Consider the following 18,713-nt stretch of genomic DNA (forward strand, 5'->3'; position numbering starts at 1 on the left):
AATTATTTCTACTATAGCTCTGTCCAATTTAACAGCTGACCAAGAAGTTTCAATACCTGCAGATATCCCCAACACCACAATTGTGTGCATCTTTGGAAAATTTACTAATCACACCTCCAACATTAGCATCCAAATTGTTAATGTGTATAATGTTGAGGAGCTCAGAAATGATCCCTGTAATCCACAATTGGTCACAGGCTTAATCATAAAAGCAACCCTCCACAATCACTCTATTATTAAGCCAATTTTAGATCCATTGTAGCCCATGGGCACTAACCTTTTGGACCAGCCTTCCATATGGGATCCTGTTCAACACCCTACCAAAGCCCATGTAGATGACATTAAGCAGGCTGCCCTCATCAATACTTCGTTTTTATTTTAAAAAGCACAAAATACACAGACAGGATCTCCCAGCCATGCTGATTATCCCTGATAAGTTTTTTTTGTTTTTCCTACTGTAGATTGACCCTGTTGCTTATAATCTTTTCCAATAACTGTCGCAAGACTCTCTGGTCTGGCAACGGAAAAGACTCAGGACAGAAAGGTCAGTGTGGGAATGGAATACGGAGTGGTTAGCAACTGGGATATCCCACAGGCCTTTGGTGGACCCAGTGCAAGTGTTTGGCAAAACAGTTACTTGGTCTACACATAGTCCAGGAGCCAACGGCAGGAACACCGAAAGCAGTAGATGAGGTTAGAGGGAGTGCACGTGTCTCCCCTGGAAGACTGCTGGGGTCCCTGGATGAAGCCTCTGGCTTCCCATTAATCTTCGCCTTGCTATACGCCTTCTCTTTTAGTTTTATAGTGTCCTTGACCTCCCTTATCAGCCACAGTCCCTCTTTCTCCCCCTAGAAACTGTCTTCCTCGTTGGAATGAAAAGATCCTGCATCTTCCGGATTATCCCCAGAAATTCCTGTCTTTGCTATAGGGTGATTTCACTAAAGGTCACTGGAGCGTAGATCCGCACCCACGTGACCAAAATTCTCAAGTGGAGGACACTCGAGGGTTCGGTACATGTTAGTGGATGGGAAAAAACGCATTTTCCCACCCGTTAAAAACATAGAAAACGGCGAGGTTGTGAGCTGCAATTTACTGTGCCAGTCGGGGTGACCGTGAGGCACAGCTACCTAGATTTACAGGGGAAAAAAAAGATAGCAAGTAAGGTAAATTCAAGAGGGAACTGAAGGTGCCAAACCGGCGGAAATGAACAGCCGACATTTGCCGTGGATATTTACAGGTCCAAAATATCGGGAATTATCGCGTTTGCTCGCTGAATTTCATCAAAAGTAAGGCATTATTAACTTACTTTTGATAAATTCAGCGAGCAAACGCGATAATTCCCGTTTTGCAGCTTCGCCGTTTTCTATGTTTTTAACGGGTGGGAAAATGCGTTTTTTCCCATCCACTAACATGTACCGAACCCTCGAGTGTCCTCCACTTGAGAATTTTGGTCACGTGGGTGCGGATCTACGCTCCAGTGACCTTTAGTGAAATCACCCTATTCATCGTTATCCCTGTTAGGGTCCCTTTCCAGTCAGAGCTATTGGTCTCTCAGGCTAAAATCAGAGTCCTCGGTTATGGAGCTGTGCAGATGAACCGTGACAAGGAGCTTTGCATCTATCCGCATGATGCAAATTCTTCGCAAATTCACACTGTGAAATATCAATAAAAGATGCCTCTGCAAAGACTTGCAACCAAAGATACTAGCTTGCAACCGCCGAGCACGGGATGGCTGCTTTGCTTGGACCAAAGATCTTACAGCTTCGCTCTAAGATCTTTGGCTTGGACGGCGCGGCCTGTGAGGGAGGGAGGGGGAGGGGGAGCGGGAGTGGGGGGAGGGGGGTAGAGGCAGAGGAGTTGCCCGCCCAGCCCCCGCCCACTCGCCGTACGCGCCTGACAGCACGGGCTGCCTTGGCCATACCCCGTTTCGCTTCGGTCGACTGACCCTACCTCGCCAGCTGGAGTCGAAAAGGTGGACGGTGTCAAGGTGAGCAAATCCCCGGACGGCGGTGGCTTCGATTGGCGTGCCCCTAGCCCAGATTTTTTTCGTCGACTATCCCGCTCCCTCGTCCCAGTCGGCACGGCAGCAACATGGCGCCCGTCTCCCTTCTCGCTCGGCTCGCGCCGGCCGTCGGTTCAAAAGGCGGGCAGGCAGGCGCGCGCCCACCCGGGTAACGGCGGCCGCTGGTTGACCGCCCAGTCGGGACAGCCCCCCCGCCCCCGCCGCTGTGCTCTACTGTGATTTCCTCTCCTCCGCTTAATGTGAAAAATCGCGGCGGCAACAAGCGGGCCCATTGTCAGCGCCACAAGCAGGAGTGAGAAGCGTGGGCGGGAGGCCTGGCCATCTCTGGAGAGATCCTGGCCGGTCTCGCCAGGAGTTTCCCCGATGGTGGCCCCGCTCTAGAGAGCAACACGGTCCTTGGATATCAAGGCGAGCTCGTAAACTTTGCAGTAATGTCGCAGCCCCACATGTGCTTGCAATCTTATTAATTTGGCTTTCGGCGATGTTTCTGTACGCGGTACATTTTCTATAGAGCAGAAGCAACCTGTAAGTCGAAGGAATCGAATTTCCCTTTTTTTGGCCCAAGGAAAATACGTTTGTGAGTGTAAAAAAACAAAATGACGCGTGTATTTTCTGTGGAGTAGAAGGAACCATTGCGATTTAGCAGCTATATGAGAAAAGGTCAGGGGAGCAAAAATAAAACGTGCTGGAGGAACTCGGCGGATCAGGCAACATCTGTGCAGAGAATGGACACACACACACACACACAAGATATTTCAGGTCATACTGATGAGGGACCCAACAACAAACATCTATCCATTCCCTCCACAAATGCTGCCTGACCCTCTCAGTATCCCTAACACTTTTTTATGGTCAAATTTCCAGAAATATGAACTAGGATTTCAAAAATCCAGCATCTGTAATCTGTGCCTCCAAAGTTCCGAGGAGCTTTGGCCGTAATGTGTATTGATTGAACTAAGAGGTTAGGTTATAATGCGCCAAAACAAATTGGTGGTGGAAAGGGTGGTCTGATTATTGAAATTAATCTGACAATGTGGCACCAGGAGTTACTCAGATGCATTGGGAAATTAAATTAAGGAGTAGACTGAGAGACCAATAGCTTACGGTGGAATAAACAAATACTTCTACGGGCATGAATGTAACGTCAGGATATCGCCTCCCAGATGTCAGGGTCAAGGTTCTCACTGAATGTCTCCAGAGTTTCCTGAGAGCGAAGAAGTACAATTGGTGGTCCATATAGGGTGATTTCACGAAAGGTCACTGGAGCGTAGATCCGCACCCACGTGAACAAAAATTTAAAGTGGAGTACATGCGTTACTTCCGGTACATGTTAATGAATGGGAAAACATGCACTTTCACACCCGTTAAAAACATCGAAAACGGCCAGTTTTTGAGCTGCAATTTACTGTGCCAGTCGGGGTGACCGTGAGGCACAGCTACCTAAATTTACAGTCCAAAAAAAAGATAGAAACTAAGGTAAATTCAAGAGGGAGCTGAAGGTGCTAAACCAGCGGAAGTGATCAGCGGACATTTGTCGTGGAGATTTAAAGATCCAAAATATCGGGAATTATCGCGTTTGCTCACTGCATTTCATCAAAAGTAAGGCATTATTGACTTTTTTTATCTTTATTCATTTGTTATATGAAAAGTTTTAAAAGTGAAAAATCCATCAGTAAAATTGCAAAATCGCCCATGGTTCTCAGGTGGGTTTTAACATGCAAAATGAAAACGCTTCTGAAGCTACATTTACCATTTAAATAATTACCCGTGCAGATATAAAGATCGAAAATATCGGGAATTATCGCGTTTGCTTACTGCATTTCATCAAAAGTAAGGCATTATTGATGTTTTGATGAAATGCAGTGAGCAAACGCGATAATTCCCGATGTTTTCGATCTTTATATCTGCACGGCGAACAACTTCCGCTGTTATTTTCCCTTCAGCGCTCTCTTGTCTTTACCTTCGTTTTTCTTTATCTTCTGGACTAAAGTAAGATAGCTGTGTCTCGCGGTCACCCCGACTGGCATAGTTATTTACAGCTCAAAAACGGGCCGTTTTCGCGGTTTTTAACAGGTTTGAAAGTTCGCGTTTTCAGCATCAATAACATGTACTGGAAGTGACGTTTTTACTCCAGTTGGATTTTGTGGTCACGTGGGTGAGGATCTATGATCCAGTGACCTTTTGTGAAATCACCCTATTGGTGGAGCATTGTAGAGAATGACTATCAGCTATCATATACAGCACGTAACATTTCCCAACATTTCTACCACCTCCAACAGGATCCCACCACTAGCCACATCTTCCCACCTCCACCCCTTTCCTCATAGACTGTTCCCTCTGCAACTCCCTGGTTAACTCGTCCCAAACCACCCCCTCCACAGGTACTTTGCCCTGCAACCACAGGAGATGCAACACCTGTCCCTATACCTCTGATTAAATTTAATCATTGTATGCTTCGTTGTCACCTTCCCCTAACTAACAATGATCTATCCTACATTTTCCTTGCACTTCGTCCCCTTTGCTGTCTCACTTTCACACCTAACTCTGTCTGAAGAAGGGTCTCGACCCGAAACGCCACCCATTCCTTCTATCCAGAGATGCTGCTTGTTACCCCAGCCTTTTTTGTCTATCTTCAGTGTAAACCAGCATCTGCAGTTCCTTCCTACGCATAGAGAATGAGTTTAAAAAAAAATATATATAACGAGGTAGTAATAGCAAGTTTGCTCCCAGTGGCATTTGCTGACAAGTACAAGAATAGGAGGATAGAGCAAATTTATGGCCTAGGGAGTGGCACAAGAGAGTGGGGGCTTCCAATTTCAACTTAACAGGACCAAGACCAATGTTATTGCAAGTGGGTTTGCCAGTGCTTTTAGGAAATAATTAAAATAGATTTGCAGAGTGGTGGGAATCTGACAGAAGACTCAAACGAAAAGGAAATGGAGCTAGAGGTGGAAATTAAAAATGTACAAACTGGCAGCAGAAACAAAGGGAAGGAGCATTCAATATGGCAGATGTACAAAGCATTGGTTAGAATGCACTGGAGTAATGAGTTCTGGTCACCCTACTATGGTGAGGAAGTGGTAACAGTAGGGAGAGTTCAGAAGAGATTCACCAGGATGTTGGCTGGGAAGGAAGGCTGTGGATGTAGGAGAGATTAGACAGGCTGGAGTTATTCTCATTTTTCAAGATTTACAAAATCATAAGGGTAGATAGGGCAGATAGTCAGAAATGGCTGCAGAATTAAATCTAGTGAATTCAACCTTCTGTGAAGAATCAGTATGTATTGAAATTGAAAAGTGCAGGGCATAGAAAACATTTTTGGCCAATGTTGATGGGCCTGTGAATGCAGGTAGTTCTGCTAAAATGTGTGTGCATATAAAGTGATGAATAAGGGAACTATAATTTCAATCTGGAACAAGAGAATCACTTAAAATGTACTTTGACACGTAGATAAAAGCCGTCTTGAATGAAACAAATGTTTCTGTGAATCCCCTCCAAAGTAATCAGATACCATTGCTCCCAAGAACACAGCTGCTACTTTTACCGCAGGAGGCTATTGAAATTGACTGGTGATTGCTTCTGATAATACTTGTGCCAATATTACCATTCAGTTTTTAAAATCCTGCAGGGAAAAATAACATTGCAATTGCCAATCTAAAACTTCCACTCTCCCATTGACACAATTGTTTTTATGAAACAATTGTTTATAGCATTAGGTTTTTAGGGACGGATATGTCACCTTTTAGCATAACTATTTTGCTGTTTGCTGTTTTTGACAATTGTTATGCAAATGATGTCATTTGGGCGACAGTGGGGGCGCAGCGATAGAGTTGCTATCTAACAGCACCAGAGACCCTGACTACGTGTGCTGCCTGTACAGAGTATGTACGTTCCCCCTCTGGTCACGTGGGTTTTCTGGGTGCTCCTGTTTCCTTCCAAACTCCAAAGATGTACATGTTTATAGGCTTTGGTAAAAACTTGTAAATTGTTTCTAGCATGTAGGATAGTGCTAGTGTACGGGGTGATCACTGGTTTGATCACCAGTGATCAATTTAATAATATTTGATATTATTAAATTATGATCAAGAGTCGACCTCTTGGCCGCTCATGCCTATTCTCTCATTTAACGATCTTGGCCAATTTGGCTGTAACTTCAATTCTGTGTTCCTACCTCCATTAATATTTAACTTTTGCTCATCAAGAATCTATGTATCTCTTGCATAAAAATACTCCTCCTTAATCCTCAAAGTAATCTCTAAAATGGATGACTCCTTTTTTAAATAGTGATCCATATTCTACAGTCTTCCACAAAAGAAAACATCATCTTTTGTGGGGTCACAGTTTAAGGATAAGGGGGAAATCTTTTAGGACCGAGATGAGAAAAACATTTTTCACACAGAGAGTGGTGAATCTCTAGAATTCTCTGCCACAGAAGGTAGTTGAGGCCAGTTCATTGGCTATATTAAAGAGGGAGTTAGATGTGGCCCTTGTGGCTAAAGGGATCCGGGGGTATGGAGAGAAGGCAGGTACAGGATACTGAGTGGCAGTGCAGGCTCGAAGGGCCGAATGGCCTACTCCTGTATCTATTTTCTATGTTTCTATCTCCACTTCCATTCTGTCAAAGCCCCTCAGGATCATGTGTTTTGATCAAGTCTCCTTTCACTCTTCTAAACTTCAGTGAATTCAGGCTTAGCCCCTCCAAGCTTTTCCAGTAAAGTTATCTGCTTATTCCAATTATTACTCGTGAATCTTCCCTGAACTGCTTCCAACCCACAACATTTTTCCTTAAATAAGCCGACCCAGGCACTTCAGATGTGATTTCCCCTAGTCCCTACATAATTCAAACATAATTTTCCTCAGCAGGCGGAGGCCCAGTTCAACCTGCGGGGCATCACGGTCGATGCCACCCGCTTCTATTACCTGGTGGGAGCCCTCGACCAGGATGCGGTTGAAGAGGTCAATGATAAATATATCGGCCTGAAAGAGCTCCTGCTCTAAATTTACGGACTGAGTAGGATGGAGCGGGCAGGTAGGATCCTGCATATGGGGGGCCTGGGCGACCGGCGGCCATCTACCCTCTTAAAGGAGATGGTGGCGTTACTAGACGGGCACACGCCGTGCCTGTTGTTCGGGTACACCTACCTGCATCTGCTGCCGGCCTACATTCGGTTGCAGCTCACCGACGTCTCGTTTGCCGACCTTCGGGCCCTCGGCAGGCGCGCCGACGCCTTGTGGATGGCGCGCGCCCTGATGACGTCAGCGCGCTGGGCATCAGCAGAGACGGGGTCGCGCTGAGGTCGACGCGCCCTGATGACGTCAACGTGCTGGCTGTCGCCAGGCACGCCGATGACGTCACCCCAGCAGCTCCCGATTTCCTCCGGTGGGGCGGGGGAGCTGTGGAAGGAGTGACAGCTCCAGCCCGACGGCCTGCACGATCACCCCCAGCGGCAGTGAGGGGTACTGCACCAGCAGTCCAGCGCCAGCAAGCTGCAGGCACCACCAGCAGGGGCAGGCAAGCTCCAAATAGCACCAACACAAGGAGCTGGTGCTATTTCCATCAGCGCTGGGGTGCTGCAGCACGACAATGCCGCCAGCCATGCACATTCCCGGGAAACGCCTGGGCCGGCTGCCAATAGTCCCCGCGGTGGCCGGCCAAATTCACCGCCTTTTCGCCTGGAATCGGCGCTCCGGGACCCGCTTCCTCGTGGATACCGGAGCGGAGCTCAACGTCCTGCCCCCTTCGCTGGCCGACATTCATTCCGGTAAGCGGGGGCCTGTCCTCACCGCGGCGAACGGCAGCCCCATCCGCACATATGGACTGCGCATGGTTCCCATCGTGCTCGGCTCCTGCCATTTCTCATGGAACTTCACCATTGCCGACGTCTTCCGACCATTGCTCGGGGCCGATTTTCTCCGGGCGCATTCCCTGCTGGTGGACCTCGGGCGTCAGCGTTTGGTCAACGCCACTACAATGGAGCCGATCACGTTGCGCTTGGATCAACCGGTGGGACGGCCATTGGCGTCCGTGGACTCCCGATTCGCACGGATCTTGGCTGCGTTCCCGGACATTCTCACTCCGCAGTTTCATTCAGCAACCCCCAGCCACGGAGTGGTGCATTATATCCCGACTACCGGCCCACCACTCCATGCACGAGCACGACGGCTGCCACCAGATAAACTGCGTCTGGCACGGCGGGAATTCCGCACGATGGAGGCCTTGAGGATGTCCCTCTCGGTACTGGGGGAGTGACAATCCTGTGCGATGTGTCGTCCGGTCAGCCGCGCCCCATCGTCCCTGCCACCTGGCGCCGGAGAGTGTTCGAGGTGATCCACGGACTGGCTCACCCATCAATCCGGGCGACAACGGCACTGGTGGCAGCTCGTTTCATGTGGCACGTTCTGCGCAAGCAGGTTGCCCATTGGGCTCGCACCTGCATCCCGTGCCAGACGGCAAAAATCCAGCGCCATGTCCGCGCACCTCTCCAGGAGTTTGGTCTACCTCACCGGCGGTTCGACCATCTCCACGTGGACATTGTGGGGCCCCTTCCACCGTCCCGGGGCATCACCCACCTTCTGACCATGGTGGACCGCTTCACGCGGTGGCCAGAGGCCATTCCGTTGGCTGACACCTCAACGGCTACGTGTGCTCGTGCGTTGTCCGCGCACTGGATTGCTCGCTTCGGGGTGCCGGCGCACATCTCCGACCGGGGGCCACAGTTCACCTCCGAGCTGTGGTCAGCCATGGCTCGCTTGCTGGGGGTGCAGCTGCACCACACCACGGCTTACCACCCGCAAGCTAACGGTCTGGTGGAGAGGTTCCACCGGCAGCTGAAGGCGGCATTGAAGGCACGACTCACCGGCCCGGACTGGATGGACGAGTTGCCGTGGGTCATGCTGGGCATCCGGACCGCTCCCAAAGAGGACTTGGCCTCGTCATCAGCAGAGCTGGTGTACGGGTCGCCACTCACAGTGCCCGGGGAGTTTGTGCCGGAGCAGCAGGAAACGCCCTCCTCCACCCTTCAACGCCTTCGCGAGCGAGTTGGCAGGCTCGCACCCGTCCCGACGTCCCGCCATGGGACATTTCGCCCACACGTGCCATTGGCCCTCACGGACTGCCCATACGTCTTCCTGCGCCGTGATGCCCACCGGACGCCACTCCAGAGGCCGTACGAGGGCCCGTTCCGGGTGCTGGAACACGGGCAGTCGACTTTTGTCCTGGACATGGGGGACCGGCCGGAGGCCGTGTCGATTGACCGTTTAAAGCCGGCGCACCTGGACATTGACCAGCCGGTGCTGGTTGCTCAACCTTGGCCCCGAGGGCGCCCCCCCCCCCCTCACGACTCCCTCCACCTGTCCTCCTGCCGGCCCCTTGACCTGTCCCTCCACCTACGCCCCCGCAAGCCCTGGGATCTGCTGACTTCCGCACGCGGGCCGGCCGGGTCGTGCGCCCGCCGGTGCGTTTTGTGCCTCTGGTTCTAGGGGGGGGACTTGTGGCGGCTCCTAAGGGTCGTGCCATTATACTGCCGAACCCCTCGGCACAGGAGTGGTGCAGTCCGGAGGCAGCCCTCAGCCGGAGGGTTTAAAAGGCAGGGTTTGGGTGCCATCTTCCTCTGGTTTCGTCTTCCCTTCAACCGGGAGGAATAAAATAAAGGTGCTTCTCAAACACTGGACTTCGTGCCTCCTTTTGAGACCCACGCACCACAATATATACAATAGAGTAGATTAGAGGAACCAGTGAATGTGAAGAGACGATACGGCAGATGCTGGAATCAGGAGCTAAAAAAAACACTCTGCTGGAGGACACACAGCAGGTCAGGCAACATCCATAGAGATAATGGGATAGTCGACTTTTTGGGTCTTGACCCAGCATCAAGATTCACGATGCACCATTTCGACTCAAAAAATTGATTACCCAGTTGCCTCAGCAGATGCTGCCTGACCCATTGAGCTCCTCCAGTGGTTTGTTTTTTGAACCAGTGATTGTGATATATTTGTGTAGGAAGGAACTGCAGGTGCTCTTTTAGACACAAAATGCTGGAGTAACTCAGCAGGACAGGCCGCATCTCTGGAAAGCAGGAATGGGTGCCGTTTTGAGTCGAGACCCTTCAAATCTAATGTGATATACAGGTGCACAACCTTTTATCCGAAAGCCTTGGGACCAGACACTTCTCGGATTTCGGAATTTTTTGGATTTCGAAATGGAAGATTTTTAGCATAGATTAGGTAGGTAGCGCGGGCGGCTTGAAAAGTCTGGAGCGGCTGCCTCCTCCCCGGAGACCGGGCAATCATTGTAAATCATTGCTTAAATGTTAGTTAGTTTGGAGGGACTTTATGTGGTGGGGGGTGAAGGGGGAAACTTTAATTCTTAGTCCCCTACCTGGTCGGAGAGGCGGGGAGTGGGCAATGCCTTACCGGGTCGCCGTGCGGTAAGCTCCGGAGCGCTGTGGCCGCCGACTCCCAACATCGCGCAGCTGGGGCTGCGGGCGGCGCCGGTTGGAGCTCCGACCCCGGCAACTTTACCCCTGGCTGAGCAGCGCTCCAAATCCAGCGCAGCCCGAGCTCCGCGATGTTGGGAGTCGGCGGCCACAGCGCTAGGATACCAGTGGGGAGCGGGCAATGCCTTACCGGGTCGCCGTGCAGTAAGCTCCGGAGCGCTGTGGCCGCCGACTCCCAACATCGCGGAGCTGGGGCTGCGGGAGTCGGGCCGCGCTAGATATGGAGCGCCGCGCAGCCAGCGGTAGAGTTGCCGGGGTCGGAGCTACAACCGCCGCTGCCCGCAGCTCCACGATGTTGGGAGTCGGCGGCCACAGCGCTCTGGAGCTTACCGCACGGCGACCCGGTATGGCATTGCCTGCTCCCCGCTGGTATCCCAGCGCTGTGGCCGCCGACTCCCAACATCGCGGAGCTGGGGCGTCCGGCCGCGGGCGGCGCTGGATTTGGAGCGCCGCGCAGCCAGGGGCAGAGTTGCCGGGTTCGGAGCTCCAACCGGAAACGCCCGCGGCTGGACGCCCGCAGTCCCAGCTCCGCGATGTTGGGAGTCGGCGGCCACAGCGTTCCGAAGCTTACTGCACGGCGACCCGGTAAGGCATTGTCCGCTCCCCGCCTCTCCGACCAGGTAGGGGACTAAGAATTAAAGTTCCCCCACCCCCTTCACATAAAAGCCCTCCAAACTAATTGACTAACATTTAAGCAATGATTTACAGATGTTTAAGTGTCTCCACGGAGGAGGCAGCCGCTACAGTAGTACAGACCTGGGTTGACCGTGGGTCGTTTCGGGTCAAGTTTGGCGCAAAACGGGAGCTTTGGTGTGCAGACGACATCCTGGAAAAAATGTCCGGTTTTCGGAGCTTTTCGGTTTCCGGAACTCCGGATAAAAGGTTGTGCCCCTGTATTTGTTTTTTTCCAATAATATCCCCAACAGGGATCAGTGAAAAAGGTGTGAGCACAGTAAATACAAAGAGAATGTTTCCCCTGTCGAATGAGTCTAGAATCAGGGATTGTGGTTGTAAAATGAGGGATGGGCCTTTTTGGAATTAAATGAGAAATGGGTTCACTCAGAAAAGGGCTAATCTTCACAATTCTTTACCTCAGCAGATCTGGTCATAGTTTACATTCAAATCCAAGAAAGGTTGATTTATCCGGTTAATGGAATCAAAAGGATACGGGGATAGGGCAATAAAAGTGTATGGTATACAGGCCTCTCCCAGTAATGAAGGCCCAATTTATGGTCATCCCATGCATATGATTAAGTTTTTGAGAGGCCGGCGGGATAGATGGGGGTGGATTCGCTGACTGCTCTGTGTTTGCAGGCATTTTTTGCTGATTGGGATTGGGGCATTTCTGCATGCTTTCCCTCCTCACCGTCACCAAGCTACAACAACCAGTGAATAAGTTGAACTCAGCAGAGCTAGCAGTACTGCACAGACTTGCTCACACACTGAATCGGTGAGGCTGGCTGGCAGGCAGCCACTTTTCTCACACCTGCTCGCTCTCCCGGTCGTGGCTGTTTCTGCAATCCTCTACTGTCCACTATTTTGCTCATTTCCTACTTACGACTCCCTTGCACTCAAATTGCAAGGTGCCTAGATTATATGGACAACTGGCCCAAATAGGGGCCATTACCAATCTTTCAAAGTATTTCATTACAGTTAATATGAGAGATACTGGGTAGTAGTCAGATACGGGTTATTTTAAAAATAGTAGGAACTAGTATTTCAAAAGGATTTAGTCAGCTAACTTTCTTGAAGACGAAAGAGTCTTCGGATTGCAGAGGTTGCAACCGAAACAAAAAAAAAGAATTAAAGAACGGCATGTCAAGCAGCACCTCAGATGGCAAATCTAAACATACATCTCTGGTGCCACTTTGATCTTCTGAGTTGCAGCATTCCTTTTTATAAATGAGCATTGTTACAAAACCTACCATCAGCAGCGCTCCAGATCTGCCATTGCCTGTGCTTGCGATGCTGGGGGGGTGGGGGTCAGGATTAAAATTCAGATTTGTATTGGTTGTCGGAGGTATTTGCTCAGACTTACAAGTTGATAAAATTCGATCTGCCTTCTGTTCCCATTTTAAAAATAAAGTTGCTGGATTGAAGTTAAACGTGACTTCTAACGCCTTCAACATCACGGATCAAAATCAACATCAAGGACAAAACAAAAGTTATATCATTTATTTAACATCTTAACCTTTTTGGTATGGTTTCATTTTAATCTGACGATTCAAAATATGTTATTTAGGCCCCGATGTTGGCCGTGTCTTGCCTGCCGATATCGCGGGGCTTATATGGCAGTGGCCACATTCCGATCTATCACAATCCATTCTTTTCATCCACAATGTTTTTTCCACAATCATGTCATAAGAACATCTACCTACTCTAAATGTTGTGTTATTGTCTATTTAAAAACATTGGCTTAAAAAAAATATTTTTGCCCTTTTCTTAAGAATGGGATAGATGTTTAGATCTAGTAATTGAATTTAGATTAATTGATTTGATGACACTGATGAATATGGATTTTTTGTTGGGTTTTTACAATTTGTTTTAACGTTACAATAATATTAAAGTTCTGACCTTGAGAATATCACATTTTTGAATTTTCAAGGCAGTCTGGGTGTTTATTATAATTTCCGTCACAACGGTCAATTTTGTAATTATATACAATTAGGTAACTAACTAATTAAATGCTTTAATTTCAGGTCATCCAAGTATGATGTATCATATTTGTTTCAGAATGCTTCAATCTATAATAATTGAAAATTTCATTCAGCTCTTTTTTAAGAACGTTATGGGCTTTTATGTTAATTGACTGTCCTCGATCACAGCTTTTATGTTAAGCTAATGGAAAAGCAAGATGCTAATCTCCGAGTATGAAAATGACCATAACTTTTTTAATACTGAAGATATGAAAGTGAATTAGGTATCAAATTAAAGTTATTTTTATGCTTTATCTGATGGGATAAATTACGGGCTTGATTTTTAAAATATCAACATTTTGTAACATTCCTATATAAATCCCATTAAACTTTGCATGGGGTTATAAATTAATTAACACATTCTCTGAAATGCAAGATGGCTCTTAGTGTTTTATGCAGAAATATTTTTAATGTCCCCTTCATTATTGTGTTTAGTTTGTAATTTCATTTCCAAAATTGTGGTCACAGAAGAGTGAGAAACTCGATTCCCTTTTGATATTAATGTATCCACATCCTTTGTCCATTCTGCCAACTTCAGCTAATTATGATTTTCCAATTAATTATTTACCCCTGTGCTCTGCTGTTATGTACTGCTAAGGAATAATAGTCGAACATTTCATAAAGGAAAAGTAATTCCCGTATCCATATCACTAAAATCCTCTAAAAAGATAAAATAGGTATTCGATTTAAAACATCCTGGTCTTTTGAATTTTTAAACGGCTGTTACGTATGAACAGATAACAATGATTTTGTACAAAATAATGAATTTGGTTTTGTTTTTGCATTGTAGGTGAATGTTCATCACCCCAGTGCAAATCCGAATGAGATTGATCTTTTCTATTGTAACATCTGCTTGATGGATATCAAAGCAGTGCGACTTGATCTTTCCTAAAGATAATTCCCAAAGGATCCCGGGATATATTCATAAAAATTACATTCAAAAGGAGGACACCAACACTTTCAGTGTAATAAACTGTTTTACTATGGATCCACAAATAGCAGCAATACACAGAAACAATTTTACAAGCCAAAATGAAGAATGTACTGTTGAGTTTAATACTGGAGAGAAAATGAAAAGTGAACTGCTAAATTTTAATTCTGGACATTTAACTTGTGTGCATTGTGATTTTACATACACTGATCATGAAACTTTGGAAAAGCATCTTGGTTCAATTCACCCTGAATTCTCAGATTTAACAAATGTTGTGATGCATCAGAAAACTGCCAAATTGTTTCATTGTCAGTTGTGTTTTTACACAAACAAAGTATACAGAAATGTTTATAATCATGTTGCAATGCAGCACCCAGAGCCGAGCAAAAGTGAAATAGCTTCCCAAATAAAGGAGCTTATCGCAGGAACAGGCAAGGAAACTAATAAACAGTCACGCGTCACAAAGAGAAAACTCAAAGAAGCCAAAGTGATTGAGAAAGGAAAATCTCCGAAAAAGAAAAGGGGACGAAAAAAAAAGCGTTCAGAAATAATTGCAAATACAGTTGAAATAAAACCTACAAAACCGGTGGAGCCAAGTGTGACTACAGTTGATGGGCAACCTGTTAAAAGAAAACCTGGAAGACCAAAGCGTAAAGTCGAAGAAGTAAAAACTGATTTAAACTGTACAAAATGTGGAACGCGATTCAGTAGTCTTAATGAGCTAAATATCCATAATTGTCAGAAGAAAAAGCTGAAGGATTCCAACTCTCCACCATATGAGTTGGAGTTTTCTGATTATAGTGGTCAGTTTCCAATTAAATATGGATCCACCCGTAAATCAATAGCTCTAAGTAACACTTCTAAAGAACTTGCTGGTTCGAACAAATTTGAAAAGTCAACAGTCTTAACTAATCCTGACAAACTGACCATATCAAATAACCCTGCAGTGCATGCCATGTCCAATGACTTCAGTGAATTGACAAATGCAGATAATGCCATGAAGCTCCCAACTCCACTTGATCCAGCAGAGACATCTGCGGAAAAAGATTATGTAAAACGTTTACAAGAAAATGTCAAGTACGTCAGAGGAACCTTTCACTGTAATACTTGTAAATTCCATTGTAAAAGCAAAAGTAGTGCTTTGTATCATGTTGTAAGGGTACATGACAAGCCTTATCCTTATAAGTGTGGTGAATGTGGAAGATGTTTTGTTATGGACAAGGAGCTTCAAAGGCACATGTCAGTTCACACCGGAGAAGCTTATTACAAATGTTCTAAATGTGACTTTGAGTCTGATTACGCCAGAGCATTTAAGAATCACGAGAAGCAGTGTACTGCTCAGCCAAGAGAAGATACATGTTCAGAAAATATTGATGCTAAGAAACAGCAGAATACAGTACAAGAGATAAAGTCACTCGGTCCAGAATCTCCTTCAGTCCCGCCTCCCAGTTTTGTTAAGGAAGAAGCACAATCACAGGAAAATTCTTTGTCAAAAGTTGAACCATCTGAAGCTGAATTACCTGCAGAAACAGAAAAAAAATGTGTAGAACAAAGTGCTGGTCAGGTTCAAGCCTCAAAGCTGCCCCATTTGGAAGCGGCAAAGCCCACGGCAGCTTATCAACAAGATTCTGGATCTCCGAAGGAGAGTATATCTTGTCCTGAATGTGGAAAAATGTTTGAAGAACAAGATATGTACCAAAAGCACAAAGTTTTCCATGCAGTACAAAAGCCGCTGATCTCTGAGATCACTCGTGAGGTGTCAGTCTCAGATGAGGAAAAAACTGCAGAAAGAAAAATATTCAGTTGCATTCCTTGCAATGTCAAGTATCAAAGTGAAGAGGATTTGCAGCACCATCTGAATATTCATAAACCAAACGCTGAAGGGAAAAATTTTAACTGTGATATTTGTAGTGCCAGGTTTGATAAACAAATTGATTTGCGTGATCATCTAAAAATTCACAGACAAAATATTTCAAAGACTAATCAAACTGGTATGCCTGATAACCGAACACTTTACAGATGTAATTACTGTCCTTACAGCACTTACCTGTTTGTTAATTACATAGGACATGTCAAGATAGCTCATTCCAATGAATTTCCTATTCACTGCACATCCTGTGGAGATGGGTTTCAGCTTCCAGGTGAACTAAGAAAACATAAATGTCAGCAGAGTCAAAGTGGCGGTATCATATCTAGCCAGGGAGATGAATAAGGCGTTTAATGTAATTATATTGAAGTGGAACGTTATTACAATTCCAAGCACTGGTATTCTGCTTGTGCATTAACAATTTTGATTACATTTTTCAGTTTGAAGAAATATGACAGATAAAGAACATGTGTGGAAAGAGTGTCCAATTCAGGATTGCTAGTCTTGTTTAAAGTCTTATAAAAACAAATGAACCTTGTAAATATTTTAAAATACACTCATACTTTACAAGCATCATTTATTTCTTGTGTAATCCCTGAAAAATAGATATTTTCTGCTGACAACAATCTGAACAGGTAACCTATAACTATAAAATAGCGTTCTTTGTAGCTAACTGGCACAGACTTGCATATTAGCAACCGAAGGAAAATGTACTCCATTCGGGTAAAAACAAGGAATTGCAGATTCTGGTTTACATTAAAAGGAACAAAATGCTGGAGTAACTCAGCAGGTCAGGCAGCATCTTTGGAGACCTGGATAAGTGATGTTTTGGGTTGGGTAGTCTGAAGGAGAATCCCCACCTGAAACATCAGGCACTGTCTGACCTGCTGAGTTACTCCAGCGCTTTGTGTCTTTGTGTACTCTGTTCTTGGTTGGTCATAAGGGATGCATTACTGGAGTGACATTGCTTATTCAGAGTAATGCTTCTTAGCAATTGTATTATCCATATTGGTTTAAACATCAGAATTTAAAATTAGATTTTTTTTTTAAAGAATCTAACATATTTCAGTGCTTGGTTAAGCTCAATGGCAAATTACAAAAACTTTCCTATACTTGTGTTCTGTGTGCAGTTTATTAGTAATTTGGCTTAGCTGTATTAGGTAAGTTTGCAATGTTGAGTTTTATTTTGTTCTAGAAACAAATTAGAAAAAATAATTTCCTCTTTTCATATCATTAAGAAAGGGAAATGTATCATTTTATTCCTACTGTAACGTAAAATACTAGATAACGTGTGAATGCAAGTACAGGTACTTTTATAAAATCCATTGAATGAGCTTAACATTTTGAATGGCTTGAGCTAGTGGTTGGTACGCCTGTAATTTCCAAGTGAGATTGTCGATGGAATTTCTGTTTCCAGTAGTGGTACATGTATTTGCTTATTGTACAGCTTTTTAATTTGGTGTTGATCTTGTTTGATAACTCACTGGTATATTTAGTGAGGGGGTTACATTCGTTTTTAAACAAATTATAGTCTGAATTTTGGGGTATACTAACAGTATTAGCCATAATATACTAATGTGAATTCGGTGCTGATTCTTTCAGAGATAATTACAGTGTAGTATTGGCTTTTTACTAACCAATTTGTCCATTCAACAATAAATATGTTTTACAGTACTTTCTGTAAGTAAATATGCAACCTTTAACATCAAAAATACAGATAATGTACGTTTTGATAATGAATGTTTTGTTAATGTAATAAAAATATCAAATGTAGCATCGTGTGTTTGAATTTAATCAAACTGACTTAATATTTGAATTATTGGAAACGAGGCACAGGATGCCAATCTGCCTTTTGTGTCTATTCTGGTCAAAATAAAGTTACCCATGTTATTTGCCTCTGTACTCCACAATTTGAGATTTGTAATAGGAAAAAAAAAATCACGTAGTTAAAGTGCACATTGTCAGATTGTATTAAAGGCCATCTCTATATATTTTGGTTTCACCATGTAGAAACTACAGCAGTGTTTATACATAGTCCCCCCATTTCAGGGCACCATAATGTTTCAGACACAGCAATGTCATGTAAATGAAAGTACAGTAGTAATGTTTTACATTTTGTTGCATATCCTTTGCATGCAATGACTGCTTGAAGTCTGCGATTCATGGACATCACCAGTTACTTGGTGTCTTCTCTGTTGATGCTCTGCCAGGCCTGTGTGCAGCCATCTTTAGCTTATGCTTCTTTTGGGGGCTTGTCCACTTCAGTTTTTTCTTCAGCATATAAAAGGCATGCTCAATTGGGCTCAGATCGGGTGATTGACTGGGCCACTCAAGAATTAACCATTTTTTAGCTTTGAAAAACTTCTTTGTTACTTTAGCAGTATGTTTGGGATCATTGCCCTGCTGTAGAATGAACTGTCGGCCAATGCGTTTTGAGGCATTTGTTTGAACTTGAGCAGATAGGATGTGTCTATACACTTCATTATGCTACTACCATCAGCAGTTGTGTCAACAATGAAGATCATAAGTGTGCCAGTACCATCAGCAACCATACATGCCCAGGCCATAACACACCCACCACCGTGATTCACAGATGAGGCGGCCTGCTTTGGATCTTGGACAGTTCCTTCACGCCTCCATACTTTGCTCTTGCCATCACTCTGATATAAGTTAATCTTCATCTCATATGTCCACAAGACCT

The 18,713-nt window shown here is 45.4% G+C and overlaps 1 protein-coding gene across 7 annotated transcripts; it reads left to right on the forward strand.

Moving 5' to 3' along the window:
- The first annotated feature begins 1,855 nt into the window (after positions 1–1,855).
- Positions 1,856–17,785, forward strand: zgc:162962 (uncharacterized protein LOC798203 homolog). Of its 7 annotated transcripts, XR_008723625.1 has the most exons (4): positions 1,882–1,987; positions 6,884–7,052; positions 14,005–16,790; positions 16,905–17,785. XR_008723625.1 is itself a non-coding variant. In XM_055637073.1 (3 exons), exon 3 carries the CDS (start codon positions 14,198–14,200, stop codon positions 16,355–16,357), a length of 2,160 nt encoding a protein of 719 aa, XP_055493048.1. In that variant the 5' UTR covers positions 1,882–1,987; positions 6,884–7,052; positions 14,005–14,197; the 3' UTR covers positions 16,358–17,785. The 7 variants fall into 7 exon arrangements, 6 of the variants coding, with proteins under 6 accessions (XP_055493047.1, XP_055493048.1, XP_055493050.1 ...); XM_055637073.1 differs by having other exon boundaries at positions 14,005–17,785; XM_055637075.1 differs by having other exon boundaries at positions 6,884–6,979; positions 14,005–17,785.
- The last annotated feature ends 928 nt before the right edge of the window (positions 17,786–18,713 follow it).

Source organism: Leucoraja erinacea, chromosome 6, assembly GCF_028641065.1.
Source record: "Leucoraja erinacea ecotype New England chromosome 6, Leri_hhj_1, whole genome shotgun sequence".
NCBI lineage: Eukaryota > Metazoa > Chordata > Chondrichthyes > Rajiformes > Rajidae > Leucoraja > Leucoraja erinaceus.

Excerpts from the sequence above, each read along its gene's own strand:
- zgc:162962 (XM_055637072.1), top strand. The coding sequence starts at position 14,198 with ATGGATCCACAAATAGCAGCAATACACAGAAACAATTTTACAAGCCAA.